This window comes from Ornithodoros turicata, chromosome 9, assembly GCF_037126465.1.
Source record: "Ornithodoros turicata isolate Travis chromosome 9, ASM3712646v1, whole genome shotgun sequence".
Taxonomy (NCBI): Eukaryota; Metazoa; Arthropoda; class Arachnida; order Ixodida; family Argasidae; genus Ornithodoros; species Ornithodoros turicata.
The window spans coordinates 15,385,305-15,412,627 of NC_088209.1; the positions used below are offsets into that span (position 1 = coordinate 15,385,305).

The following is a 27,323-nucleotide window of genomic DNA, read 5'->3' on the forward strand; positions in this document are numbered from 1 at the left end:
CCAGAATAGCCAACGGTTTCAAGGACCAGTGGGAACCATGTATTTCATAATCTCATAGGCACTCACAATTACCTTTGCACAGTAATTTAGCAAAACTAACAACAGCACCTAACTAAATAATGCAACATTAATCTACAGCAAAACTAAAAATGATGTAGCAGCTGTTAATTCCTGGTTAGAGCAGGTGGCAACAGCTTTCATTACCTGAGTAGCTAACAGGTGTTCCTCCATTCCAATGATCACACAATGTATACATATGTTCCTACACTGCAGATATGGTCAGCACAGACACTTTGCAGAAGATTAGAATAAGGTGCTGCATAACATCAACTTTTCCTCAGGGAAGATAAAAATCGTATGGTGACCAAAAAACCCGTCAAACCCCCGTATCCTGTGAAATGGAACCATCATAGTCACAAAACCTTCATTGCCGTCGTCAGAACCTTCACCTGCTTTCCTCGCAGATTCACTTTCTCGTCTCGCTCACATTCCGATTTTCGGAACAGTTCGCATTTTGGCGGAGATGAAGATTAAGATGATGACGGCAACAATGATGGTCTTGCCTCACAATGTACAGTGTTGTGCAAAGATGAGATGATTTCTTCCTGACATTGGAAATCTTTTGTCAAGACTTGGGAAAGAATTATCCTAGGGTGACAGCAGAGTGCTTTGTTGCCCGAAGTATGAAAATCTATGAAACTATTGCCTGGCTCTTAATGGCAACTTCCACTGCAGGACTCGGAATGGCTTTGCTCTGTGTTGGAGGATGTGTGCTTCAGACTGTCCTTGACTTTGCTGACCAAGAGCAGAGGCTTCAAGGTCGTAGCTGTACCGAAAGAGGCAGACGACAGCGGCTCACATATCAAGAGCCGAGCCCTACCGATGCGCCATCTATTAGGCAAGAGCAGAGGCAGCAGTCCTGCTATTGGCGCGCCACTTGGAGGCGGAGCCTCTCTCACTCTTGGTCAGCAAAGTCAAGGATAGTCGCGCTTCACTGGCCAATTCCGATCAGATTCACAGTGTTTCGACAGTTCTTTCAAACCAGCTCGCCAAAAGCTACGGGTGCTGGCAGAGTGCCAACGAAACACCATCGTCGCCTCTACGACTTGCGTGCGCAATTTGCCACGTTTGTTTGCTAATTTGTTAATTTGCTAATGTGAGTTAGTTGGCTGGTTTGTTTGCCTCCAGCATTTTCCGATACTTCACTGCAGATTGACCAGTGGAATTTTTCAGTACGACGTGCTGCCGAACATGCGGAATAAACACGTGCAATCGGAGACCGGGAACGGAACTCTACGTACCATGCGGGGAGTAGACGCGGAGATTAATGGGCACGTTGGAAATGCCCTTGTTGCTTCCGGTCACCCGGTCTGTCTCATCTTCGATCTCTTTACGGATTTCGGCAAAGTCGGTGAATTTCTTCCCTCGGCAATGCAGGAACTCTCCATGCTCTGCGACAGGTAGTGGAAAAACAATTTCATGTGCGCGAAAGACACGCAACTCAATCAACATTCAGGAGGTTGCCTGTTTGGGACTAGTATAGGCCACCAAAAATGTGGTCTGCGTCAAATAATTATGTAGGCCAAGCTAACTTAAAAAAGGGTTTCGAAACTCTGTTAACCTAGTTAACTTGATGACAATCAAAGAAGTGAACATGAAAACAGCTTCATGTCGTAGTCGTGAATTAGCTCTCTTGAGGAGTTTCTGACTGCATCACAGGTCATGAGTAGGGTTCAGCATTTCCTTTCGAAAAGTTCTTTTTGCGTTGATGTCAAGGTAACTGTATCTTTCATCCCACGAGGAGATATTCTTGCACTTTAGTGCCCCTTTAAAGGAACGGTCGCATCCATTGCAGACAATTCAGAAAATATAGTATCATTTTATTTCTCCTGGACCGCCGACCATAGTATAGAAAAGCCCCACGCGAAATGGTGTCGTCGTTTGACGGTCATTCTGCGGAAATACGTGAGAAGAGCACACGCCGGATGTTGAGTGTGTGCAGGGAGTCCCTCGCTGAAAAAAAAAATAAATAAATAAAACGAGAGGTCTCTCCCCAAGAACCTATCAGAACACAGAGACCAAGACGTCGGAGAAAAAAGTTACCCAAACAGAACGTTGGCCGAGACCAAACTTAGTGGTAATCGGTTTCATAGATTCGTTTCCGGATGCGACCGCCCCTTTAACAAGCGGGTAGCTACATGTGTGTTGCCTCACCTGTGTTTGAATTGATCAGTTGCAAGACCAACGGTCGGCGAGTCACGATGCCGGAACCTCTCGGAAGGAAGTCCCTAGAAAAATGAAGCAGCCATTAGTATATGAAAGCATAAAGCGAAGAACAATGGCACAACACTGCAAATGAACACATTAAGACTATGAAAGATGAAAGTCACTGAAAAGGTTAGCCAGCTGTAGGGATCGAACCCACATCTTCTGGATTGCCGGTCCAGGGCTCTACCAATTGAGCTAAGCTAACACGCCTCTCCAGCGACTTTCGGGGTGCGTCATCTGAAGGGACGACAAACCAGCCACTCACTCTCACTCACCCTCCTTTCACTCTTACATTTTTGCTCACTCATACACACATTCATACGACGGAGTGAGTGGCTGGTTTGTCGTCCCTTCAGATGACGCACCCCGAAAGTCGCTGGAGAGGCGTGTTAGCTTAGCTCAATTGGTAGAGCCCTGGACCGGCAATCCAGAAGATGTGGGTTCGATCCCTACAGCTGGCTAACCTTTTCAGTGACTTTCATCTTTCATCGTTGATTTCTTAGGCAATTTTGAGGCTTTGTGTGTATCTGTCCCCTCTATGTTGTTCCAGCCTCAGAACATCAGTTTATCTCTACATTAAGACTGTTAAGGTTGTAATGTCAGCCTTTCTGTACAGCACGTTTTACTAGTGTTCAGCAGCAGTTGAACAAAAAAATGTGATCGTCACCATGCTTCGAACACATACAACATGATTTACTGACTGATAATTTCATCAAATGTGGCATCAACATTTTGCACTCCTTACCGTAACAGACAGGCCGGTCTGTACAACCAACATCTCACTTCAACAAAACTTAGCGTGTATGCAATGGAATAAGTTTCTCTGAAGTGAACATGAAGTGAGGGCATGCTCATAAATCGCAGATGACGCAACAGATTATCCCCGTTCCCTTTGCGTTGCTCTTTTACGTTGGCATCTTTCACTTGATGAGGATAAAGTTTTACACTTTGCTACACCTCTAAGGGTGTAGTCAGAGCCAACAACTGATTTTGGGATTAGAGATGATTAGAGATTAGGTTTCTCATGGGTTTCTCTGGCATAAATTCTTTGTTCTGAGGCAGAGGAAGTCTGTGCGTCAAGGAGGTATCACATTTTGCACAAAAACTGACCTTTTAGAGCCCCCACCCTGTATATTGAGAAAACTGGGGGAAGAGGAAACAGACAGGGCAATTGCCACTGGTGGCTATCTCAATATCCTCACACACCCTTTGACTGACCCCCAAAATTCTGAATTCCTATAAAACTGACCACGCTTGATTTTGTGGCTACCCTTGTTACTGATGCCTCGAGCAATGTTGATCCTTTTGAGAGGACCGTATTAGTTGAAAGGTGCTCATATTGTCAGTGAAAAATGCATTTCTCACACACCTACTCTGTATCTATACTGCAAAGACAAAGTCTAGCATGTCCAAGGTGTCTCATGTTGCAAGTGAGCCCCAACATCTGCACCTGAAGCTTTTGAAGCTTGACAAATCCAGGAAATTTGTCGTCCTTCCCTGTCCGATTTTCAATCTAAGGTATTTTCGAGCCTTTCATAGGTTCCGATGAAAAATCTAAATCACTCATTGTTGACACCTTTGTAAAGAACAATGAACCGATATTTAATGCTGTACACAAATGCAGACTTGATTTTTTTTTTTTTTGCAAAGTTTCTTTTGAAGTGTCAGCCTCATTCGGATTTTCTACAACATACTCTCAAAAGGTTCTACTTCCAAGTTTGCTTGCCCTAAGGAACTCTGATGAGTTGATTGGCTCCGTTATACAGTTTCTTCTCAACAGTTCGCTCATCGTAGCGGGTCGTTGCTCAACATCAAATGTCTATTATTCTATAAGCATTACCTCGTATTTCTAGCCATAGTATATCTCTGTGTATTTCTAACCTGATTGAGGAACACTGAGTTATTTTTCGAAACACTGCTGGCATGAAGGCACACAAGTTTTTGACCAACCCTCATTCGCACTTAAAATCCACGGTCACCAACTGGGAGAATGAGTAATACTTCCAAGCTAATGGAGACTGTGCTGGTACTTCAGTAGCACCCAATTTAGCAGAAATCTACTTGAATGCTTCTGACAACGCAATCCATCTTTTCATGTCCCGTAATGCAAATGGCATATTGTTTGTCTGCAGATACGTTGATATCATTGTAATCGTTTATCTTCTCACTGTCACACGTGAGTGCTTGGTTGATGCCCTCATTTCGTACAAGGGTTTCACCCTCTTATCAGAGCAGCCTTCATTGGTGTTACAGCAAAGATTAAGCTAAACCTCTTTTACTGTATCAAAGAACTGTATAGGGGGAGTTGCTACAGGTCCATAATGGTACAACCGAAAACGAGGAAGACGGAAAGTTAAAAAAAACAGGAAGCAGACTGCAGGCGGTTTGTCTGCTTCTTGTTTTTTTTAACCCTCCGCCTTCGCCATTTGCTGCAGTACCGTTATGAACCTCTTTTACCGCATTCTAGTTCTCGCTCTAAGACTGTCAAGTCGCGTATTGTTTTCCCCACTCTCAATGCCTCGATCTCTAAAAATTGTGCCCATTATGTTAGTTCTAGTGTGTCAAGCCAGCGTAGCCAGTTGATTTCAGTGAGCTATAAACAAGCATCTTGTTGCCTCAAGGGCACTGTTGTTGCTACGGCAATGGACCACTTTCCCCCGAGATGTGGCACCCTCTCGAACGTCGTCTACTACTGGCCGAAAACTAGAGATGAGACGAAACCGGAATTTTCTAAATCCGAAACCAAGGAAGATCCTGAGAATCTTGCGAACCCTTTCTTTAAAAAATGTTGAAAAAGCTAAGGGAAAAAAAAAAAACACTTCTACGGAAAGTGTTTTGAAGCAGAATATGATATCTTTGATTGACGAAAAAGAAATAAAATAACAGTTCACTTTCAACACATACCCATATATTTCTTCTTGTTTAGTATGTTATTCAACTATGCAAGAAATACATAAATTCTTGAGTCTGAATTGTTTTCATAAACTAAGAAACAATCAAAACGCAAAACCATGCTAGTACATTTCGTGGGGGACGTCATCGCCAGCACGTGCACGTGACCCCGCTGTGGAACTTATCTCGCTTATCTTGTTTACCTGTGGTGGCAAGGTGCGCCACCGGTTTCTGTTGGAGGTGGGGCCTCCGGTGAACTTAATAAAAGCGGAGGGAACCATTTTGTCGGGGCTGTTTTTGCCGTGGGGGCTCAGGCTGAGCGGTTGGTCTGGCAGTCGGTAGGATGTAATAAACCTTGCTTGTCTTCTGGTAAGCTGAGCTTCGTTGAGTGTCTCCCTCTAGAGTCACTAAATAAGCTATGCTTCAGAGTATCGACACCGAGTTCCAAGAGCGAGCATGCGCCATCTTGTTTCCGTGTCACGCTACTCATACGCACGCGCATTGTGCACGTTAGCGCACGATGCCATCTATTGTGCACGAGTGAAATGTTCCTTTCGTTTACAAGCAGCAGTTGACGGCCTTGAGCTCACCTTGACATCTTCGGGACGCTCTGGTGGACAATACAAGGACCATGACGAAAACCCGAGACTGGGAAAAAGACGAAAAACAGACGACACAACACAAAGTCTCACATGGGAAGAGACCTTTGTCAAGGCCAGGGAGTCCGACCTCAGTCGGAGGCTTTTGAGAGAAACGTTGTCAATTTTGGGGGCTGGGAACTGTGTCAGCAAAGCGTCTGTGACCTTCGGCCCTGCTTTGGCGAGCCTTTTGCACTGTCCCTCCTCCCCCACCTGATGTGTTAAAAGTGTGCGGTTGTCCATTTTGAGACTTTGTGTTGTGTCGTCTGTTTTTCGTCTTTTTCCCAGTCTCGGGTTTTCGTCATGGATCTTAGCCACCAGCTCGCTTGCTTTTTAACCATTTTATCAATACAAGGACTATCGCGCAACAATCACACACGCTCCTCTATCCCACGGCGAGCATCATGTTAGCCGTCTTTGATCCTCAACCGGGGATGGTACCGCTATGGTACGGAAACAAGATGGCGCTCCTGCTCTCCCTTGGACCTCAGTGTCGATACTCTGAAGCGAAGCTTATTTAGTGACTCTATCTCCCTCGTACACTGCACAGTGGGGCTACAACCCCGATTGATGGGATGGCGATCATTTTTCCCACAATTTCAACTTGTAATGTAAGAGTTCCGCACTGAACTCTTTCAGTTCAGATAAATGTGAACAAACAAACAAGAAAACACCCACTGGCCAGGCTTCTGGCAGACTCCAGCAGTGGCAATTTTAAAAAGAAACGAGCAAATGTGGTCGGCTCATTCGAAAGATTCGATTCAACGTTTTGGGCACTGGGATTCGGATTCCCGAACCTCGAATCCCTGCCAAGGACTCGAAGATTCGATGATCCGGTTGGCACATCCCTGCTGAAAACAAATGCATGTGAGGAGCCATGGTTTCATTTTCATGTCTTTCGTTCCTATGTACTGTATTCCTAGGTTCCGGAATCTGAATCCCAGTGCCCAAATCAGTGAATCGATTCTTTGGAACCCACCAACCCCGTTTGTTTGTTTTTTTCAAATTGGCGGCTCAGGCGTCTGCCAAAAATCTGATTGGCACGAAAAATATCCCAATTTCAGGAAACTGTCAATAAAGTTATTGACATCGACAGTGATAAGAGAATGACTCTTCAGCATCAATTGTCATAGCTGATAAAAGGGTAGCGGGCCAGAGCTTGAGTGGGTGAGAATGCTGGCGTTTTGAACAAAAATCCACAGCAATTTAAAACTTTCAGGTGTGTTTTATTTTTTGTTTACACTGCTCTGGAGTGAAAGAGTTCAGGGAGGAACTCTTGAGTTATAAGTTTAAAAGAACACGGTTTTGCTTTTGGTCGTTCCTTGGTTTTATGGAAAAAATTCAGGCTCGAAAGTTTATGCATTTCCAGAAGTTGATGGACAACGTGTTAAACGAGTTAAGTTCAAGAAGAAGTGCATATGGGACTGAAAGTGAACTGCATTATTTAATTTCAAGAGATTTGAAGTGCCTCGGGACAAGAGTCGCCGATATTTCGGACAGATACTGTTGTTCCACTGGGCACCTTCTCCTCATCATTAGCATGGGATTTAAAGGGGTATGTGAGACACGTTAAAGGTTCATGCGAATTGTGGGTTGACAGCCGTGAGGTAAGAAAAGGTGCGTTCAGTCTTTTACGACCAAGGCCAATGGGCCGCTTTGCTAGTTCTTTTTTCTTTTCTTTTTTTATATATATATTAAACAAAGCTATCAAATTCTGCATCAAAATGCTTTTCGGTAGAAGCATTTTTTCCCCCTGGCTTTTTCAACTATCTTTCAAGGAAGGACTTCGCGGATTCCAAGAACCTTCCTTGGATCCGGATTCAGAATATTCTTGATTCATCCCATCTCTAGTATATAGTAGCCTTAGTGTAGCAACAGTTCCAGCTGTTTTCAGTGAGAACAAGAGCCACGCATGCGCTGTCCATTAAGTCACGCAAATGGTCCGTTAAGCCTCCAAAGCCCTCTGGGAAACTTTCATCAACAAGACTGTGGTTTTCCTACAAAATGATGTGTTGCCCTGCAATATGCAGCTGTGGCAAAGCACTGTAATATCAAGACTGCAGAACAAAAAAAAAATAGAAAGACATCATCTGCTGGTTTTCTGGGCTGCACTGTGAATCATCACAAACTGTTTGTGTCCTGTAAATGTTTTGATTGATTGGCTTTATTTTCAGACACACTAGACATGTGGGTACACAGGGTGGAGGAGGAAGAGGGAAACATACCCTGGTTAAAGTCTCCTCCCTAATGAGCACATAAGGAATACTACAAACATGAGCATTAATATTAAATAAAGTCTAAAAATATCACCAAGAAACAATATATTCCAAACGACACGAGAATCTGTTCACCCTACGACATAGTATGCACTGACAATGCAAAAATAGAAACCCGAAAAAGTAGTAGCTAAATAATCAAATCATGAAACAGGCACAATTAGAAAAATGCGAGTTCTTTTCTGTAATGACAAAATTAGCATATTAAGTTGCAGAGGCAAACAATTCCATTTGTGCGCAGAGCAGAACACAAACGCGTGTTTACCAAGATTTGTTTTAATGTTCAGAAGATTAAATTATTGAATCCGCTTTGAGGGTGGCATGTGCTACACAGGACAAACTGGACGGTGTCTGGCTTCACGAACACCGCTGAAAGAAGTCACATCTCATGTGAACTCGTCCTACCTGCATGTGTGTATTAGGTACATATTAAACTGGGAACACTTCATCCAGCATACCTGTGAACGCAGTAAATGTCAGCCCCTCTTCTAAGAAACCTGCATTTCGTGCAAGAACAGGACCACTTGGTAGGGATTTCTCGAGGCGTCAGTTGAGATAGCCACAGAGTGGCAATTGCGTAACTCATCTCACTCAGTCTGGCGACGTAAACTCCCAATTATTTAATTATTTATCATCTCCCTCATTTAAGCTTTTGCTATGTAATTAGAATTGTCTGCGTGTTGTCTCTCCCCGTCTGAAGCACCATCCTTTTGTAATGATAAAACGTGTGAGATTTGGTTTCAGCGAGGACTGTCGCTCAAAACACGCACCCCTGAATTTCGTGTAAGCACCGCTTCAAAGCGTCTATTTCTGTAGAATATCCTGCAAATAAATGTGCCGTAACTTCATGGTTATTAGCCGTGGCTTATGCACGATTCTTTTTTTATCACAGGTGCTCTGCAGCTTATCCACCGGGCGGCTTATCTGGTGACCTTTTTTCTGGTACTTTCCCCATACGCCGGTTTTGACGAAAGGGCGGAGAGTGTCTCTGGAACGGCACTGCCCTGCCAGTGCATGAACAGTGCGTAACAGGGACGGGTCCACATTCGAGTAGATTGATCTTCCTGGTGCATAGCCACAAGCAGCTTTAACGAAAGTGGTGACACTGATTCGTGTCTTCTGGAAGACCACTGACCCATCAATCCACAAAAAACGCCCAACAACAAGGGCACAATCCGATCTTGCTAGAACTCTAGGACTGACCTCCTTTGTTGCACACTATGCCAATCCCGGAGTATGGACTACAGGGTTTATGGCCTTCATAATGGTCTCCTTTGTCGAACAAATCAGTCGTCTTGTATTGCCCGCAGCTTATCTGCGAGTGCGGCTTATCTGACAGAAAATTTTCAAAAATGTTCCAAAAAATATGTCCTGCGGCTTACCTGCGGTGCGGCTTATGTGCGTGAAATAACGGGAAATAGTTTGCAGTGAGTCTGGGAGAAATTTTGTTTTTCACTTTCACCATTCGTGGGATTGTGATCAATTAAATGTCGCATGCTCAGCTGACATTGGCCGTAAATTTCACAGTGCAGATGGGACAAACAAACGAGGTGGAATCATCAGCCCCTTTTAAGACACGAGCTCTGCATTTTTTCCTTTTTTTTTTTACTTTCACAGGAAAAAGGAGGGAGACCAGGTAGCTCTATTGCAAGCTGGTTCTTGACCATGAAAACATTTACCACAGTACCTAGGATATTTGAAAGCCGTATCTGTATTTTGTACATAGGTACCACAGCTTAGCTTCAAATTTTTTCTATTACAATCATAAACAATGCTACAGTGGTAGACGGCCAGTGGGTTACCTTCGAATTGGTTGCTTGCTGATGAATTTGCCTGGGTTAGAACACTGAGATGTGCAAGGAATCACATCGACCAAGGCCAGCACGGTACTGACACAATGTATTCTTTCGCATATTTAAGTATGGAATTGTATTGCAAATCTCGTAAGTATGTAAAATTGCATTATTGACATATTTAAACGTGCTTTGCAAAAGGCCATTTCGTATCTGCATTAAACCACACACAAAATGTATTTGTGCTTTTTCATTGCCAGTTATGTCGAGCAACGTTTGCACAAAAAATGAAGCAACGTAAATTATTTTCAGTGTGGTGCGGTGAGCATATACAATAACACCAGACTTTTCAATGCCAGTACTGGTGAAAGCTCTTCTAACTAACCCTTCTGTGTGCTTACAGGTGACAGCACAACTTCACGTTTCTTCGGACAGTTCGTGTGTAAGCATCCCAGTTCACGCACGTTAAAACAGTTCTTTGGGCCAGTTGGCACCAGACCAAAGTCATCTTATAAAAAATGCTAGGATCGGAGAACACCGAGCCACAGACTGCACAGAACCAAGCGCTCACTTTCAACAGATTTATTTACGGGACTACACTCCTATTTATCTAGAAAGGATTTCTATATCCTTCTTTGTGATGACAGACGTTCTGCTGACACACACCCAACCACCCAGGAGCATCTCTCAAATTTCCTTTCCCTTCTGCTTTCCAAAGCGTGCTCTTAAAGGAGTACAGAGGGCCATCCAAAAAAATTTCAGATTAAGACATCTGATGAAAGTATGTGTGTCATTATACCGAATAGCGCGAAAGGTTTTGATGTGTGCAATTTGTTTCCCAGAAAAAAACTCTGTATACTCATAGCTCCGTGCGTTTACCCTTAACTCGCCACTCCAGCTATAACGAGGATGAGGAGGTATGATGCCACGTCACATATGACGGTATAAGGGACTCGTTCTGGTTCGCCGGTCAGTGGGGGTCAGCGCCTTGTCCCTTTGCCGCCGTAAACCTGTTTTGCCAGTTCTCCCGGAGAATTGGGAATAGAAGGAGCGGCCGAAGCATTACCGAGCAAGGAGAAAGGCTTGATCAGAACCCCGAACAGCGGAATAGCAGACAATATTTCTCTAGGCCAATCAGAGAGCGTTCTCCTTATAGCGTCAGCGCGAGGTTCCAGGCAGATCACAGGCTGGTACTGCTCTTCACCACCGTTGCGCACGGTCGCTTTTTGCGGCGTATTTTAAATTCAATTGCTGCGATAATTATGACTCTGTGGTGTAAATTACTTCGCATGGTGCGTCTTACTGGCCTACTTAACAGTTTATAGGAAGAAAACTGGGTGTTAAAAAATGACTTCTGTGCTACTTTAAAAGTTGCCTTAAGTATACAGGCATGTAAACAAATCTGCTTAAAGTGAGAGCGCTGTGCTGTGTCACCCATGGCTCTGTCTCTCGGTTTTTGGTAGAGATTGGACGTATCCAGAATTTCTCCGATTCTGAATCCAAGGAAGGTTCTGCCAAACCTCGAATCTTATGAACCTTCCGAATCCTTTCTTTAAAAAAAAAAAAAAGAAGGTTAAAGAGCCAGGGGCAAAAAACACTTCTACTGAAAAATGTTTTGAAGCAGAATTTGATATATATTTTTTAATGATTTAATTATTTAATGAAAAGCAAATTAAATAATAGCTCACTCTCAGGAGTAACTAGTGTTCCTTAAATATTATTTATTTAACATTTGTTTGTTTATTTGTTTGACATGTTCATCGACTACAGGAAATACATAAAACTCTCATGTCTGAATTCTTCCTAGAGAACGAAGAAACAACAAAAACGCGAGCAAATCGTACTTTTAACCTTGTAATGTCGTTTGCCGTTCTGGGCACTGGGATTCGGATTCGCGAATCCCTGCCTAAGATTCAAGGATTCCAAGGATTCGGTTGGCATATCCCTAGTTTTTTATGTTTTTAAGAGATGACTCTATACTTGTAGTCGTAGCAGACATCTCTCTTTCACGTTCATTAGTTACACAGTTTCTTGATAACACCAGCATCAGTAGTACAGTTGATACTCTGTGTGCAATAACAGGTTAGGGTCCACCTCCATCAACACCAACTAAACGTGTGTGACATTTGCTTAGTCCACTGAGAAACAGACTTGGGATGTAAGCTAGTTACAAGTAGTCGCGTGCTCCCAATTAACCAGTAGCACGAATTAATGAATAACCTTTCCCAGAACACAACTTTCGTGGTGACAAGTGAGTGACAGGTAACGAATTCTATAAAATGTCTGAATGAGAGCATCTCATTACGGATTGTTTAGAACTTCCTGTTTATCTACTTTCTGAAATTAGTCCAATATTCATTCACTACCTGCCACCGACTGGTACTCACCGTTGAAGTTGCTCTGTGAGAACGTTGTTAATTGCAGTTGCTGATTAATTACTCGGTAACTGGTTATTTGGTAACGAAGTTACACCCTCAAGACTGCTGACGAGTATTACGCATTCGTTATGCAACTGTTGTTGGATCTTGACTACAAACCCCACTTCGAAAGAACAGATACGTGAACTGGCGCTGCGAGGCCATTTCTGCAATAATACGAGCAAAAAAAAAAAAAAAAAGTTTCTCTGACATGTCCCCTTTTGAGGCTCAATTGTTCAGTCGGGACTGACTCTTTCGGAAAAGACCTTGAGCAAAAATGCGGAGATCACACACGTTGCTACACAATTGAGGAGGGACCGCGATCGATACTTTGCTTGCGAAAACGATCACTACGATGTCGGGGGAGCCCCTGATTACAAAACAATGAATCGCAGCTTCCGTAAGAGCTGTCTAACGAGTGATTCGTTTCCTCGGTGCGTCTGCTCCGTTTCGACAAAGTAGGGGGGGTGGTTACGGGAAAAAGTAGCAGAGGCCGCGCAGTCGATGCTTGGGCTATTCGCCGACAGCATTGGGACTGGCACTAGAAATGTTTCCGCCTCATCCGAGTCTCTTACTGCATGTACAAGTACTGTGATCGGTTTGTTACGAGCAAAGTTTTCGTTATTTCTACCCAATTCGTCCGAGGTATCGATTTTCGACACCCCGATTGAGAATAGGCCTACCCCAGGAGGAGTAACCAGCTGCACTTGCCTTTATTACGCACTACAATGAGCTCTCACCCGTGCATTTCATAACGTTTTGGGCTACTGGTCACCGCATCCATTAGAAACCATTACCTGCGGCAATTTCAGAGCCAAGTGAAACGTTTACAGTCATCGGCAGCACTCGGTGCACCACCGAATCCATGACTCAGTGCGATCTGCTTGTGTGCGGGGGAGATCGACCCAGGTGAGCCGAAGCGTCTGCACACCCCCAATTCTGCTCCCTGTCTGAATTTTCAAGTGCAGCCAAAGCTACGTGATCTTTTAGCGGTGCAAATTGTATTAGGCTTAGCTTACCTGCCAACAAAATTTTCCAAAACACTGCTTTTGCCCGCACTTTGCCCACCGACGACAGCGATTTGAGGCAAGTCGAGCGTGAGACTCGCTCCAAGTTGGGTGTAAGCATCTTGTAGCCGGTTTACGATCGGGATGAGGCTTTCCATCCCATCGTTCCCAGCCATCTTGCGATGGGGCCACTCGTTTTGTACCGCCTCAGCACAACTTGCACTGCACAATCATCACCGCCTCACTGGCCTTACCGCTTCGAGACTGACTGAAAATGGCTACCACGGGAACAGAGGGCGCATGCGCAGGACGAACACAAACGTCATGCCGAAGGGAGGATCAATATACGCATGGCCTTTCAGGCAGCGTTTAGCACGATTAATGCGATCAAAGAACGGTAGGAAGTTGTACAATAACACGTGGTCCTCTTCCATGGCGCACATGTCCTTCTGCGCAAAAGGTGCACCAAGGCAAAGCAGACGATGTTCATGCACGAGCAACATCAGCTATATCGAAACTGAAACTCAAACCCAGCTGAATGCGGGTCCCCTAAAATGCTCAAATTAAAATTCGAACACGCAACCGTGAAGCCAAGGAGTGCTAGCAATCGCTAGCACCTCTTATGCGTTTGACTTAGTGGGTCACACATCTCTGTCGGGTTAATTTACACCTACGGTGTTACGGTAGTTATATGGTTATATAGGTTACATATGCGGTGCTATATGTGTTTGCCGTCGCGCATGGTTACACAACGGCCTTATTTCCCCGAACTCACTGGCAGACTTAGCATCATCAAACACTGCAAAAAGCAATTACTGAATGCAAATGGACACTGACAACGCGTGTCACTACTATATGTTTTTGTCATTACATTTATCGTTCACAATTTCCAATCAGGCAGACATTGCTTTCTTTTCATCACATTACGTTATACCACCACCACGACATGACATTATGTTCTGTTCATCTTGGATAAGCACAAAGAAGGATGGGCTTTTTTTTTTCCTTTGCACTTATTCATGATGAATGTTACCCAACTATCACTATTGTTGAACGCTCTGTTGACATGCCCTTCTATTCTCTGTTGTGAAAAGTGTCTGACTGCTTCTAGACAGGAGACGGCTTCACGCTGTTGCAGCTGTTAGTCTGCCACATAAATCGATTGAGGAAGTAAACGCACTCCACATAGTTCACAGCTCTGGACCCACCTGTCGTGGTATGCCATCGGAAATGTGGCTAACAAAAATGTAAACATTCATAGGCCATGGCTAACAAAGTTCATGCTAAACTGGAATGATATCCGAAGGGGAGAAAATCGGATAACATAACCCGAGCTAACACACGACAAACCTTATGTGCTGAGAATATTTTGGCCTTCTCGTACAGCACTGACGTCATCACAGAGGAAGAAGTACTGTAAAAATATTTTTATTCACAATGTATCAATTTTTGCGAACTTCGCGACTTAAAAAATCACGAAAAATTGTACTCACGAGCACAGCTTGGCGTTTATCCTGTGAAAGGAAACAGCCTTGGAATCGCCAAATTAAATACTTGCGAACAATTTCGCAAATGACTGAATGCACGATTTGCAAAAATTAATACATCGAGAATAAAAATGCGTTTACAGTATATAAAAATGCGCACACGCCTCGGTTCCACAAAGGCCACATGCCACATCTTGGCCTCGTCTATCTGCAGATGAGGTCAACTGAAGAGGCCTCGTAGAGACAGATTTTCGGTACTCTTCGGATATCTTGTGACCGCATGTCTACACTTGTGTATCCAAGGATGTCTACCATAGCTCAGGAATTCGTAAAATGGAATTATGTGCACAATTTATTATATTCGCTATTTACAGCAGGTCATAATCATCCCTCTGAAAAAGAAATAAATAAATTTCAAAGCCATGTCACAGTGTGCATTTAGTTCTTCCAATTCTAGACATTTGGTAAAGAGCGTAGGTGTACGGAATGTTTCAGGCAACCTGAATCAATACTTTTTTTTTAATGAGTGAGGATATTTTTTGTAAAGCTCCTAATTAACTAATTTTGATGAATTGAGGGGCTACTATTACGGCGCACTAGAGTCCCAGATTTTGTGAGGGCAGTCTATGACTTTCTTACTTTTTCTCCAATTCGATATGTAATTAATTACGTAAGTTATCTTAATTGATTAATTATGGGCAATACAAAAAATTCGTACTCGCTCAAGGCGGCTGCCAAATGAATCCCGCTGGTTTCACACTGGTTTAATGCACGTTTTTTATTGCAAGCTTGTTTCAAGTTACGTGAAACACCCCTAAAATATCAACAGGGACCATCAGAGAGTACGTACCATATCGTTGTACTCAGCCACATGTTTTCGTATTGCTGAGGAGTCCACCCACGTGACGAAGTCTTCCAGTTGCCGCGACACCAAAAACGCGGGGTCAGTGACCAGATCAGGTCCAATACGAACATCTGTCGCGTTGCTAAGGACAAATACGTAATGCTGTACCACTCTGGAATCATCACTGAATTCAAGTAACTTCTGTCCTCGGCACTTTGTGGACGTGTGCAGGAGAAAAGGATACGCCCTTGCTCGACAAACTGGGTGGCCATCTTGAGCTGCTGAGCCATCTGATTTCGTACCATGATCACGGGAAGTCTTCGCCTTTGAGAAAAACAACAAAAGACGCATCCTTTTCAACATATGTAGTGCTATGCGTGCACGAAACCATGGTTAACGTGCATGAATGGGCAAGACACTTTCTATGTCGCAAACAAGGGGCAGGTATAGGGTTGCCACCAGGCCGGTATTATACCGTCAGGGCCGGTTATTTGCTCGCTCTGCCAGTTGCCGGTAGGAAGCTGATACCGGCAGCCTTTTGCCGGTATTTGTGGCTCGACACCTTTCATAGGGGTTTTTACGGGGTTTTCCTTTCAACATTCCACTACAGCTTGAATAAATCTGAAGCACAGACCCAACTCCGTAGTCACCAGTCGTTCTCTTAGTTAATAGTGAGTTTTAGTATACCGTTGATAAGGTTAACTTGCCTATCGGAACCAATCGCAGTTGTGCGTGACTCAGAATCTTATACACTGATTGGTTCCGGTTGATACGGTTCGACGCAAGTCACCTTATCAACGGTCTGCTAAAACTCTCTATTCATTATTATTATCATTGTTGTCTTGAGCGAGTACGCTCGTTCTTTCTTTCTCTCTCTCTGTATACTCTCCACCCCTCACCCACTTTCCCTTTCCCGCAAACATTTCCTCCTTTCCCTCTGTCCCACCTCCTCCCCCTCAGCCGGTATTTTGCACTCAGAAAGGTGGCAACACTAGGCAGGTACTGTGTCGATTTACACTTTTGAATCACGTCTTCCCCACAGTGTCCATTAAGCAAAGAGCACAGCTCCAATTGGTACAACGCCAGGATCCCAGATGATGTTGTTTTTTGCGTAAATTTTCCCGTAAGTCATTAAAGCGACGGTCTCCAAACTATGGTGTCGTTTTATTTTTCCTGGACAACTGACCACGGTATCAAAAATCCCACACGAAATACTGCTGTAGTTCGACAGTTATCAGAAGGAGTACGTGACAAGAGCATACGAGGGATATTGAGGGCATCCCCGGAATTCGCTCTCGGGATAAAGGAGAAAACGTCGCTCCCTAAGAACCAATGAGGGCGCGACCTTGAGAAAAGAAATGCGGTGGCCGTCCCCCTCTGGGCACTACTCTCTCACTCCTCCACTACAGAGTGACACCACACCACGGGAGCTTCTGCGGCTGTGGAAGCACCACTGACCCTTAAAATTCGTTTAATTAATATCTAAGCACTTTTCGGATGAAAAAATTTGCCGGCTAAATTGTCGGCCGAGGCCGAACGTAGTGGTGTCGGTTTCACAGGTGGGTTTCCGGATGTGCCAGTCCCTTTAACGGGGTCCTACATCGTGTTTGAGGTACGAGAAAGGAACATAATTAGACTTTTAAGTCGTTACACATCACTGAAAACAGTGATTAGATACTTTCTGCGAAATATCTACGGATAAACGATTTCACGGAGAGGCTAGCCCAGTATGCTTCATCTACGTAAGCAACTGTAAGTAGGATTGACTGTGGCATAAGAACGTGTTGGTGGTGAAAGACGCCACATGGACCAACGTCCCTCTTCCTGGTTACCTGGCTAGAGGAAAAGGCGGGGAGGAGGATCGGAGGAGGATCGGAGGAGAGCACAGAGCTTGAACGGGGTTCTTCCTTCTCTCAATGTATGCGCTCTCGAAGGCAACCATATTGATTCAGCCGAGGAAACGTCGCATATTTTTAGCCCGTGAAAGGTGGCGCAGTTCCGAAAACTGTTGGCAATGCTTGCTCCGCTGCTTCCGTTGGCTACGGATTTTGTCACTGTCCGCCCTTATCCAGGCTTGTAGCTAAGGCTGGTCGAGGCAGCCAGGCAACAGCAGAGCCCCATGTGGCATCCGGGATGTACCTGTCCCTTCGTGTCTGTTTTTCTTTCTTTCAAATCTTAGGGTTTCCTGGATTAGGGCTGTGTGTTACTGCTCCAAAAACCTTTTTTGCATGTATGCAAACCGGATCAACCTCATTTTTCGTCTCCCCAATGCACTAGCAAATGTACGATATTGGGGGCGGGGGTAGAACCCCCTCAAAAACCAATCTGACTGCGCCCTGTCTGTTTCTCAGGTTTTCAAGTAGATGTTGTTTCTAGGTCCTGTTTTCCAGGTTGTCGTTTCCATGTCGTTTCCATAGCAACAACTTGTCTTTGCACTTGTAGGTTGCTGCTTCCAGTTCTAATGCCTCTCTCTCTGTATCTGACTGCTTGTTACCAGCCTGCTGCACATCGTAGCAAGATCACATGTTGACCTCACTGCACAGCGGAGGCCAGAGTACGCAATATTCGCGATGCAATAATGTCACGTATTTGATTACCAATGCTACTTACTTATGTTTCATTAATATTCAAATGCTTACCCACTATCGCTTGGAACAATGTACATATACGCACCTGCAAAACGAACTTGCTGTTACGCGATCACACAGTTCCAAGTTCTCCTTCGTTGTGATCAGACCCATCGAGTGGCTGTGGTGTGAAAAATATTGAGACTGAGGTGAGCCTACATTCAAGACACAGGCAGTATTTGGAAGAACCACCTATTCCTTTGAACGTATATTACTTACAGTTTCTCCAGTAATTCCCGCGTAGATTTTTCTCTGAATGGATCCTTCGGGTCAAGCTCCTTAATCTTCCGCGCTAACTCCCGTATGCTTCTAGAAAGCTTGTTGTACCTGTACAAACAAAGATTTACGTACCTGTTTTGTGACATTCATGTCTAAAGCTGCGTCGAATGTCGCGATTTACTCACTTGGTATAGTCTTCCCGCTTCTGAACGAAGTACTTTTTCATCACCTTCACCTCGTGGAGGTTGTTGTCAACTTCCCATGATATAAAATCAACTTTCTTCAACAGCTTCTGTTCATGATACTTCAATTTACGCACCATTGTGGATACCCTCGGTTTCAAACGGCGCTGAGTCGAACCATGGAGTGCAAAACACGCGACAAATGCTGTGTCTCTTACAAATGTCCAGAGTTGTTAATTAAAACGATTAGAAAACACGTGTGCTGTGCTTGTGTTGCATGCGGGAACGTCGAAAACACTTTCATGCAGCCGACAGAGTCGTCGTCTGAGCATGCGCACGCACATGCGCTCTTCGTTGGACGCTTGGACGTTATTTCCACGCGTATCCAACGTGACTTGGGTTCTGGTTTCGTTTTTCAGGACACATAGCTATCTGTAGTTCACTATACTGTCTGGGAAAATGCACAAGTATGTACGCGGAACGCGCTCCGATAAGACTTTCGTAGATTTTCAATTGATTACATTTATTTTTTTGTCGGTACCTGTGGAACATTTATCTCCTTCTCTGCTTGCACCGCGAAACAACTGTGGCCATGAGCGCGACGTACACCACGTGGACATATGAAGAGGACGGCAGGAAACACATCAGCAACACCAGATCTATCATCACCAAGCGGATTCATACTGCAGCAATTTCCTTTGGGCTCAGTAGTGTGAAAGAATGCAGATAGCACCTGAAGCATGTAACCATCCCACACTCATTTTTTCTTCTTCCCCATTGATTAGCATCAGTGTATTTGTTGTTGTTGCTGATCCTTGGCAAAATGGTTCAGCAAATGCAAGGCGCATATTATCCGTCTGTCCACGTGGTCACGTCAGCATGAATCCAAGGAAAACGTAGAACTACATGCAACTGTGTGGCAGTGGGTGTCATACAAGCAAAAAATTAGTGACTTCAATGAATTTTATTTTATTTTGTGTTTGTTATTGCAGTATTTGACTACTTATTTTTACGCTGGATTTTCATTTATGACAACCGATGACAAAAAGAGCTGCTCGCTCTTGGCTGTACCCTCTATTATGAACGTCAGCAAAGACATTCGTTGACCCCATTTTCTGTCCCGACGCCAACGATGAGATGCCAAGTACGTTAAGTACTGTCGTGGTACACTCAAGGTTTATTGATGGGAGTTCAACGGTATCGTGTTTGTGGAACATTGGGACAAGGTACAGGAAACCCTGCTTCAGTAACACTGGTCACTGGCAGGCTGATTTCACGTTTTGTCTTCTATATACTTGTTTGTGCACTAGGCCTATTTCCTCATAATGCCCCGATGTTACTTGTGCCTACCAGAATTATGCTGGATCAGTAAACATTCGATTTTGCTTTGCTTTTCTGCAAAGGTGCTAATAAGCTTGCAGGACAAAGACACCATGAATACCGAAACTCACCGGAATGCTTACTGAAAGAATACAAAAAGCAATTTTGTGTAATGTAAAATGCAGTGTATAGTACACGTACAAAAATCGTTGGTATAGCTCCTCAACGCTCTGGTTTGTGGTACAGTGTGTGCGTGTCATGTGATGAACTACACCAATCAAAGTGTCTAGCAAGGTTAGGATTTCCACAGCAAAGGACACGAAGACCAACACAGAGTTAGGAAAGGACACCACGTCTGCGGTTCCTAACTCTGTGTTGGTCCTGGTCTACTTCGCTGAGGAAGTCCTAACATGATCTGGTACCAACTCTCCCATGTCATCCCTGTTGTCTAACAAGGTTAACACACAACACAGAGACAAACGACATTACTTGTGGCGTAGTAAATACTATAACATTATATTGATGTAACGGTCATGTCATGTCCATGATACGTCTAAGGAATACAGTGAGTGTCATGTTGACCTCTTCTGGTTTAATATCTTGTTCTCTTTGGCACTACGTAAATATGCCGGGTGCCTCATTTTGTAAAACTGCTCCAGGATGTCGTGATGGCCAGATTTTTCCATTTTCGCTTCCCAGTCGACCATCTGTTCCTCATACCTCACTTTGTCTTCTTCTGCCTGCACAATAAAGACCTGGATGGGAAGAGACATGGGAGCACAGAATGAAACAGATGTCTCTCATTACAGCAGGCTTGAACAAGATACTCGAAGAAGTATTTCAGATAGGTTACTAAGTCCCAGGCAAAAAGAACAACTCACAGAGTGGAGTACTAAATATGCGCACAAGTAACTTGTTACTTGCAAGATAACATCGATGTCATGTACCGGGGGTTCGGAAACTGGGTTCCGCGAAACTCAGGAGTCCCGCAACGCCTGGGTTCCGCAACACCAAGGGTTCCGCAACACCAAGGGTTCCGCAACACCAACGGTTCCGCGGGCGCTCTAGCACATTCCGGTCGCAGCTAAATGCCCCACTGGGGTTGTTCCAGGTGTATTCAATTGTTCGTTCGGTGGTATAAAAGAACAGCCTCCGTTCAAACTATCGGCGGCTCTCATGCCGAGGCAATTTCCCTTCATCTTCCCTACCGGTGTGCTGGATTTTCTACCCTTCTGTGTGCTCTGTTATTAGTTTTGCGTGCTCCTGTTTTTGTTCTTTCAAAAGTAGGTCTGGCGAGCTGGGTGGGGGTTCCTCCAGAGTGCCCTCAAATGTGCGGGGGTTCCCTGGGCGCACAGAGTTTGAGATCCCCTGCTGTATACTATCGTACTGTATAGAGTAGTAATTTGTTAAACTTACAATCAAGCAAATTACAAAACAAAATGAAGATAAGAATGGATATTTCTTCAGATGCTCTTCATTTTCCCACACACACACACACAAAAAAAAAAAAAAAAGAAAGAAAGGAAAAAAGGTGAAACTAGAGGGACGGTTGGAACGTTCCTGTCGATTTTGAAACTACACTGTCATTTTATTCCTTGTGGACCACTAACCACGGTATCGAAAATCCCACGCAAAATAGTAGCACAGTTTGACTGCTATTCGATGGAGTACATGACATAACGAGACGCCGGCTGTTGAAGATATGCTGAAATTTCCTCTCTGCAGAAACGAGAAGACGTCAATCCCTAGGAACCAATCTGAACACAGACTCGAGAAGAGGAATGCCGCGGCCGTGCGGGCGCCTCACAGAGTTACCAGGCGTCTGGAGGGTGCCTTTCTTCACTGAGCACCGCCCCGTCACTCCTCTGGACAGAGAGTGATGTGACGCCGCCACCGGGCCTCTACAGCGACGGAAGCAGCGCTGAACTTAAAAAATTTGATTTCCCGACATCTAAGCAATTTTTTGACGAAAAAAATTTGCCGAGTGGAATGTCGGCCGATCCCAAACATAGCGGTATCAGTCTCATGGATGGGTTTCGGGATGTGACAGTCAGTCAGACAGACAGACAAAAATCGGCCGCCATTTTTAAATCTGTAATTCGGGGAGAAATCGGGCTATAATTGTGCCTTCGGGCGTTTTTTTGTTTCTCCTCTGTCTAATAATTCCTTTCCCATTTTTTTTTCTTTTTTTGGGTGACCTACCAGCGCTAATACCCAAAGGCATAGACGGTGCTGACGCACATGGGTATATTTCTGGGAACGTAAGTGACCCATTCTTACATGTGTTACACATGGCGACCTTTGTTCGTCTGCAGTTGAAGCGTCACTCGAGGATTTCATAGTGACTGCAATTCGGTGAGAAATCGGGTTCAACCCGAATTGGTTGGAGGTCGGTTCGGGGGGGAATAACCGGGCGGAATGGGGTTTAACCGGAAAAAGTCACTTCCTAACTACAGTCAGTGACAACTTAGGTCCTACGATTGGGGCCGCACACTAATCCGTGGAAGGCTCCTGCGATTGGCTACCAGCCTTTGCACGACGCCTCCGCTTCGAGATGTAGTCCCGGCTCTCTTTCTCGCCCTAGTCCCCACTTGGCCGCGCCGCAACTACATTCGCGCGCGCGGAGCGATTCTTGCGTGGGGGCGGGGTCAAGTGTATGACTTATGTTGTCACTGGGTACACACGCTTGCATTTTTAACTTCATAGTTCATAGGACTCTCCAAGAGGAAGTGACACCATGATGGGCTCTGGTTTCTACACCTATCAGCAGTGCGACTGCGGCAGATTTAAACAAACATTTGTTTAAAGCGACCGTGAAAAGGTATTTGATAAGCCTATGACACTTTTCAATTTGCTCATCTGTAATAAGGCAGTTGCCCTATGAAATATGAAGTTGAAAATCATTCAAACAGCAAAAATATTCTATGTATACAGGGCGCTTGCTCTAACGTGTCCAGAAATTATATTTAAAGCGAGCGATAGAAGAAAAGCAAGTGGTACTTTTCTGCTACTTGAGTAAGAAACAGGTTTCTCTTTTATCGCTCGCTTTAAATAAAATTTCTGGACACGTTAGAGCAAACACCCTGAATATTAACCACGGCCACCAGTGGCAGCTGCTACGACCGGGCTGAGAAGAAAGCAGCCCGTGATTTCGAACACAGGTGATGCTGCCGATTGGCGGACTGTTCTTTGCGAGCAAATTGGAAAATTTGCAAGCAAATTGCAAACTTCGCTATGCAATATGTTTATATTTGGCCAGGAGCTGTTAATTTGACCAAGATAGTACATATTAAATCGTTGACACTGAAATCTACTGGAAGTGTACTAACTACTAGTAACTAGTAAGTACTGGTAGTTACCAAGCACCATGGTCACTCGTGGAAATTGCCCTCTTTAGAGCAAAGATTCTCAAAAATTTTTTGGTGTGATTTTAAGTTGTTTCTCTCACTTGTTTCTCTTCTTCGGACAGCCCTTTCCAGCTTTCAGCAATTTCCTTAATCTTATCCTGGAAAATGACCACAAAGCAAAAAATTGTGCACTGTCAATGGTATTCAGCACAGATGTCAGAGGTCGGAAAAGAAAACAGGACCATAAAGTAATGCTCAGCGCATTTCCTTTTGAAGCAGCGCACTTGAGAGAGATTAGAAAATCTTAGATAAGTAGAATTTATAGGCATAATGAAGAGGGGAGGTGGACAAAATTGGGTTTTATCTCAGGGAAAACAAAATAGGACTAAACCAGGCAATAGTCAATATTTATTGGGAAAGTTGACTTCACGTATTTTAGATGAACACAAATGCAATGCTCGGTAGAGCACTGCACAGGCTCAGGGCTTACTCTATAGTTTATGGGCCAAGAAGCCAAGGAATTTATTGTGTTCAGTACGAGCCTGAGCTGGTAAATAAAAAGGAGGCCGGGCTTTACTGGGGCCGAAATAGAGGATGCAGCATGTGCAGTGCCGTAGTGCTTAGCGTTCTCCGGTACCCATACGTTTTGTACCCGCGTACTGTGCAGTTTGCGCTTCAGCAAATTCAGCAATTTCAGCAAATTTACCTGGCACAAAAGTACGCAGAAAGAAACAGACCTCTGCTCACATTCTCTTTTGCTGCATACTTCCTTAACAGGTAGTTTGCACCTTAGAAGACAGAACAATTTGTAAAAATTGTCTGTGCATTTACAGCACATCATATTTTCTCTCTCAATAAAATATAAAGGAATTTTCGTGTGTTTCATGCGCTAGTGTACTGTGTGTGCTAGTTTTGAAAAAATAACGGCTGCAGAAAAAGGGCAATAAGTGAAAACAGTTTAAACATTTCGAGGGGACGAAAGAAAACGTACCAAAAGAGAACCTTTTTTCTGCAGCTTAAATTTTTTTTCTCACTCAAATTCTAAATTTTTACTCACTGTTATCAGCGTGTCTCCTGCCTTCACTTTACAGTAAAAGTTGAATGCTGTCCTTGGACCTTTTGGTTTTTCCAGCTCCTTAAGTTTCTGAAAAAGTTTGTCTTACCCTTTCTTTCACATCTGCACAAGAGGTTTTGCGAAACGTTACGTCTTACAGCACGAAACTTGCGCTGCCGCCGACCTTCCTGCCTCTCCGAGGCAGATTCCTTTATCAATATCAGTTCTTCTTCGGACAGCGAAGCCATGAACGCATCTCGCTCTTTGCAGTATGTCTCCTTTCCTTGTTCAGCAAGTTCCGTGTACTTCTGTAATGCGACGCTCCATTAAAACACCCTTCTTCACACCTGAAGAAAATGCGGCAGACGAAAAATCCTTCCGCCCCTCAGCTCTCCTCTGCAGGAATTTGCGCAGAATTTTCATCTCGGAGGGGGAGGGTGGCCTGACACCCATATCTGCTGGTTTCTTCGGAATAGTTTGCCTGTTTTGGACGCGTCTCGATCATTTCGACAAATATTTTACGCGGTGTCAGGGACTTTGGGGGCAGCAATGTAGCCAGAAAAATATTTCGGAAGGGGTTCTGCAGGAACTTTACAGCGAGGAGGAGGAGTTCACCCTCATGTTCCCTAGCCCGAATGCACTTCCAAGGATAGATTACAGGTAGCACAGGTAGCATAGGTAGCATTGTAGCGTTGCCATCGCCTCAGGTATTAAGCTTTGTCTATGGCAGAATATCTTACTCGTTTCGTATCACTGTCAGTAGCGTTCCATCTCGAAGCTGCGATTTTCATCCGTTCAGAGGAAAGCTTGATATCTGTAATGGTAGCATTTTTGTAACTGTATGCGTGTGAACGACGAATGCTCTACCGGGATACTCTTTCACAACCGTTGATAAGCACTCTTTCGTGAACAGTTGGTATCCACTTAGGGGCTTCTTTGGAGGTACGCGGACCGGCTTCCGTTCTTTTTTCGCCACACGAAAGCGGCATTGAACAAATTGTCTCGTCAATCCACACAGGGGCCTTGACAGCACTAACACTGACATTGCAATAACATTAAGAAGTTTTACCAACTATGTGAATATATGTCTGAAAGCGTAGTGAAATGTGTGTCCCAGAAACACGCAGAAATCTTCGATTCCGACGGACAAAACGAAAGGAAAAAAGAATGTGGATTCGATCGGATTTGGATTGTAGGATGACTTTTACACAGTTTTGTACGTTTTGTTTTGCCAGGGAAGACCGTTTCCGGCACCAGTTCGGGCAGCGCCTCCTCTATTACAGAATGCGAAAAAGAGGATGCGGACCGCGGACGACGCACAACCAACTTCGAGCCACCAGAGGGCCAACAACGTAGACGACGATGATCCAAAACCGGAGCCAGTGCCAAAGCCACCACCGGCCAGCAGGCGCAGGCGCCGAAAAAGTGAAACGCCTACAACCTACAACTCTCCGACTAGTGCAGGGCGCTACCGCCAAGATATTGCCTGTGGTGTGGTACCCTTGTGGTGCCTGCCCTGATACAAAAGGTATTAGGCGAACCTGAACCTGCCCAAACGCAGATGCGCCGTGTCGCTTCCCTCTCCCGCGAAGGGCGCGTAGAGGGCGCCACTTCCCTATACCCTTTGTCGTCTGCTATGCGCTCTCGTCTGATTGTGATAAGCGCAGTTTCGAACTTTTCGGAAAATGCCGTACTGCCTTGTGCCATTTTGTACTTCTGGGACAAAGAAAAAGGAGCCGGGGGTATCGTTTCACGAGGTGCCTGCGGATCTTGCGTTACGAGAGGAGTGGTTGAAAGTGATTGCGAGTAAAGATTGGGAACCAAACACTACTTCCAACTATTCCGTTGTGTGCAGCAAGCAATTTTCTCGCTGATTTCCAAATGGCATGCTTTTTCTTTAGGCCCGTTAAGCTTTGTAGCGTGCTAGCGAGGAGAAATACAGCAAGGAGGTACGCGACACGCACAATCACCGTTTAGGGTAGGTTATGGTATCCAACATCCATCCACCCCTTTGAACGCAAAAACATTCAAAGCGGACAAATCCGGAAGCAAGATGCGGCTGGAGCGGCCGATGCAAGCAGAACACGCGTCGCAGGTGACGTCAGCGTACGTCACACCGTGGTATAGGGAATGTGGGGCCGTCAAACGAGAGAACTTGAACTAATACGCATGCGCAGTACGGCCGGCACCTCTGACCGAATGGAGGCGATAGGCATTGAGTAATAGAGGAGGCGCTGGTTCGGGAGACTCTTTACTCTTTTCCGTGACAACCAGTGACCCTACCAGAGACTGATGTAAGAAAGGAGTGCATCGTGGCTGAGAGACGTTGCTCCTAAACTGGATGCGTGCAATTCCACAGAAATAAAATGGATGTCAACGGGCTCTGTCTGTGTCTTCGAAATTTTTTTTCACCTTAGTGTTATGTCCCACTGCTCATGATCTGGTTCCAGCTGGTGAGGTCAGGTAACCAGATAAAATCCCTTACAGTGGCATGTCCATCCCCAGTATATATTTTTTTTTTTTCTCCATCATCTGAGCACAGTACCTCCAGGAACTGTCAGGCTAAGTATTTCCCTTGGGAGGTGTGAATCTACGGAGAAAATTATCTTGCAAGAGAGCGCGCAGCAGCAACGACACCACCCAGCGGCTCCTCGAGTCTTGTGGCATCAGGTGGCAAACACAATGCCAGCTACAACATATAAAGTCAGAATTTTCCCACTACTGCCAATCACCGTTCTGCGAATTCAAGAACTCTGGGAAATGATTGTTACCAGTGATGGCCACTAACTATAACTACTAACTACTTTGCAATTGAGTAGTTTAACTAGTAGTTCAACTACTTTTCAGGGGAGGTAGTTAAAACTATACTTCTTTAATTACAGCAATGTAGTTTAACTACATCTACAACTACTTAATGTTGTCCATCAACACCAATCCCATTCTATAGTGTTC

The 27,323-nt window shown here is 44.6% G+C and overlaps 3 protein-coding genes across 7 annotated transcripts in view; all 3 read right to left on the bottom strand.

The window, feature by feature from the left end:
- Nucleotides 1–13,593, bottom strand: part of LOC135368176 (dynamin-like) — a 67,251-nt gene extending 53,658 nt beyond the window's left edge. For 4 of the 5 annotated variants that reach the window (XM_064601299.1, XM_064601300.1, XM_064601302.1 and 1 more), the window contains exons 1-3: nucleotides 13,304–13,593; nucleotides 2,215–2,288; nucleotides 1,302–1,451 (exon numbers count right to left, since the gene is read on the bottom strand). In XM_064601299.1, coding sequence (XP_064457369.1) covers nucleotides 1,302–1,451; nucleotides 2,215–2,288; nucleotides 13,304–13,467 — 388 coding nt within the window. In that variant the 5' untranslated portion in view covers nucleotides 13,468–13,593. The remainder of the gene's footprint in view (nucleotides 1–1,301; nucleotides 1,452–2,214; nucleotides 2,289–13,303) is intronic. The other variant, XM_064601301.1, reaches the window with a different exon arrangement.
- Nucleotides 13,594–15,112: 1,519 nt separating this feature from the next.
- LOC135369358 (U3 small nucleolar ribonucleoprotein protein IMP3-like) lies at nucleotides 15,113–18,975 on the bottom strand. Its single transcript, XM_064602952.1, has 6 exons — nucleotides 18,654–18,975; nucleotides 18,469–18,576; nucleotides 18,296–18,370; nucleotides 15,867–15,946; nucleotides 15,629–15,753; nucleotides 15,113–15,170 (listed from the first exon to the last, which is right to left on the bottom strand). Exons 1-6 carry the CDS (start codon nucleotides 18,788–18,790, stop codon nucleotides 15,147–15,149), a joined length of 549 nt encoding a protein of 182 aa, XP_064459022.1. The 5' UTR covers nucleotides 18,791–18,975; the 3' UTR covers nucleotides 15,113–15,146.
- A 1,484-nt stretch (nucleotides 18,976–20,459) lies between these two features.
- LOC135368178 (transcription factor A, mitochondrial-like) lies at nucleotides 20,460–25,611 on the bottom strand. Its single transcript, XM_064601304.1, has 6 exons — nucleotides 25,239–25,611; nucleotides 25,112–25,185; nucleotides 24,530–24,679; nucleotides 24,375–24,461; nucleotides 23,419–23,475; nucleotides 20,460–20,725 (listed from the first exon to the last, which is right to left on the bottom strand). The coding sequence occupies exons 1-6, from the start codon at nucleotides 25,414–25,416 to the stop codon at nucleotides 20,543–20,545; spliced, it is 729 nt and encodes a 242-aa protein (XP_064457374.1). The 5' UTR covers nucleotides 25,417–25,611; the 3' UTR covers nucleotides 20,460–20,542.
- Between the last annotated feature and the right edge of the window lie 1,712 nt (nucleotides 25,612–27,323).

Bases quoted from the DNA above. Each gene is read 5' to 3' on its own strand.
- LOC135369358 (XM_064602952.1), bottom strand. From the start codon at position 18,790: ATGGTGCGTAAATTGAAGTATCATGAACAGAAGCTGTTGAAGAAAGTT. The intron at 18,577-18,653 runs GTGAGTAAATCG...TTGTTTGTACAG, and splicing joins AAGCGGGAAGACTATACCAA to GTACAACAAGCTTTCTAGAA. The intron at 15,754-15,866 runs GTATCCTTTTCT...GCAACGCGACAG, and splicing joins CCAGTTTGTCGAGCAAGGGC to ATGTTCGTATTGGACCTGAT.
- LOC135368178 (XM_064601304.1), bottom strand. From the start codon at position 25,416: ATGTCAGTGTTAGTGCTGTCAAGGCCCCTGTGTGGATTGACGAGACAA. The intron at 24,462-24,529 runs GTAAGACGTAAC...AAACTTTTTCAG, and splicing joins GGCAGCGCAAGTTTCGTGCT to AAACTTAAGGAGCTGGAAAA. The intron at 20,726-23,418 runs GTGAGAGAAACA...CTTCCCATCCAG, and splicing joins TGTCCGAAGAAGAGAAACAA to GTCTTTATTGTGCAGGCAGA.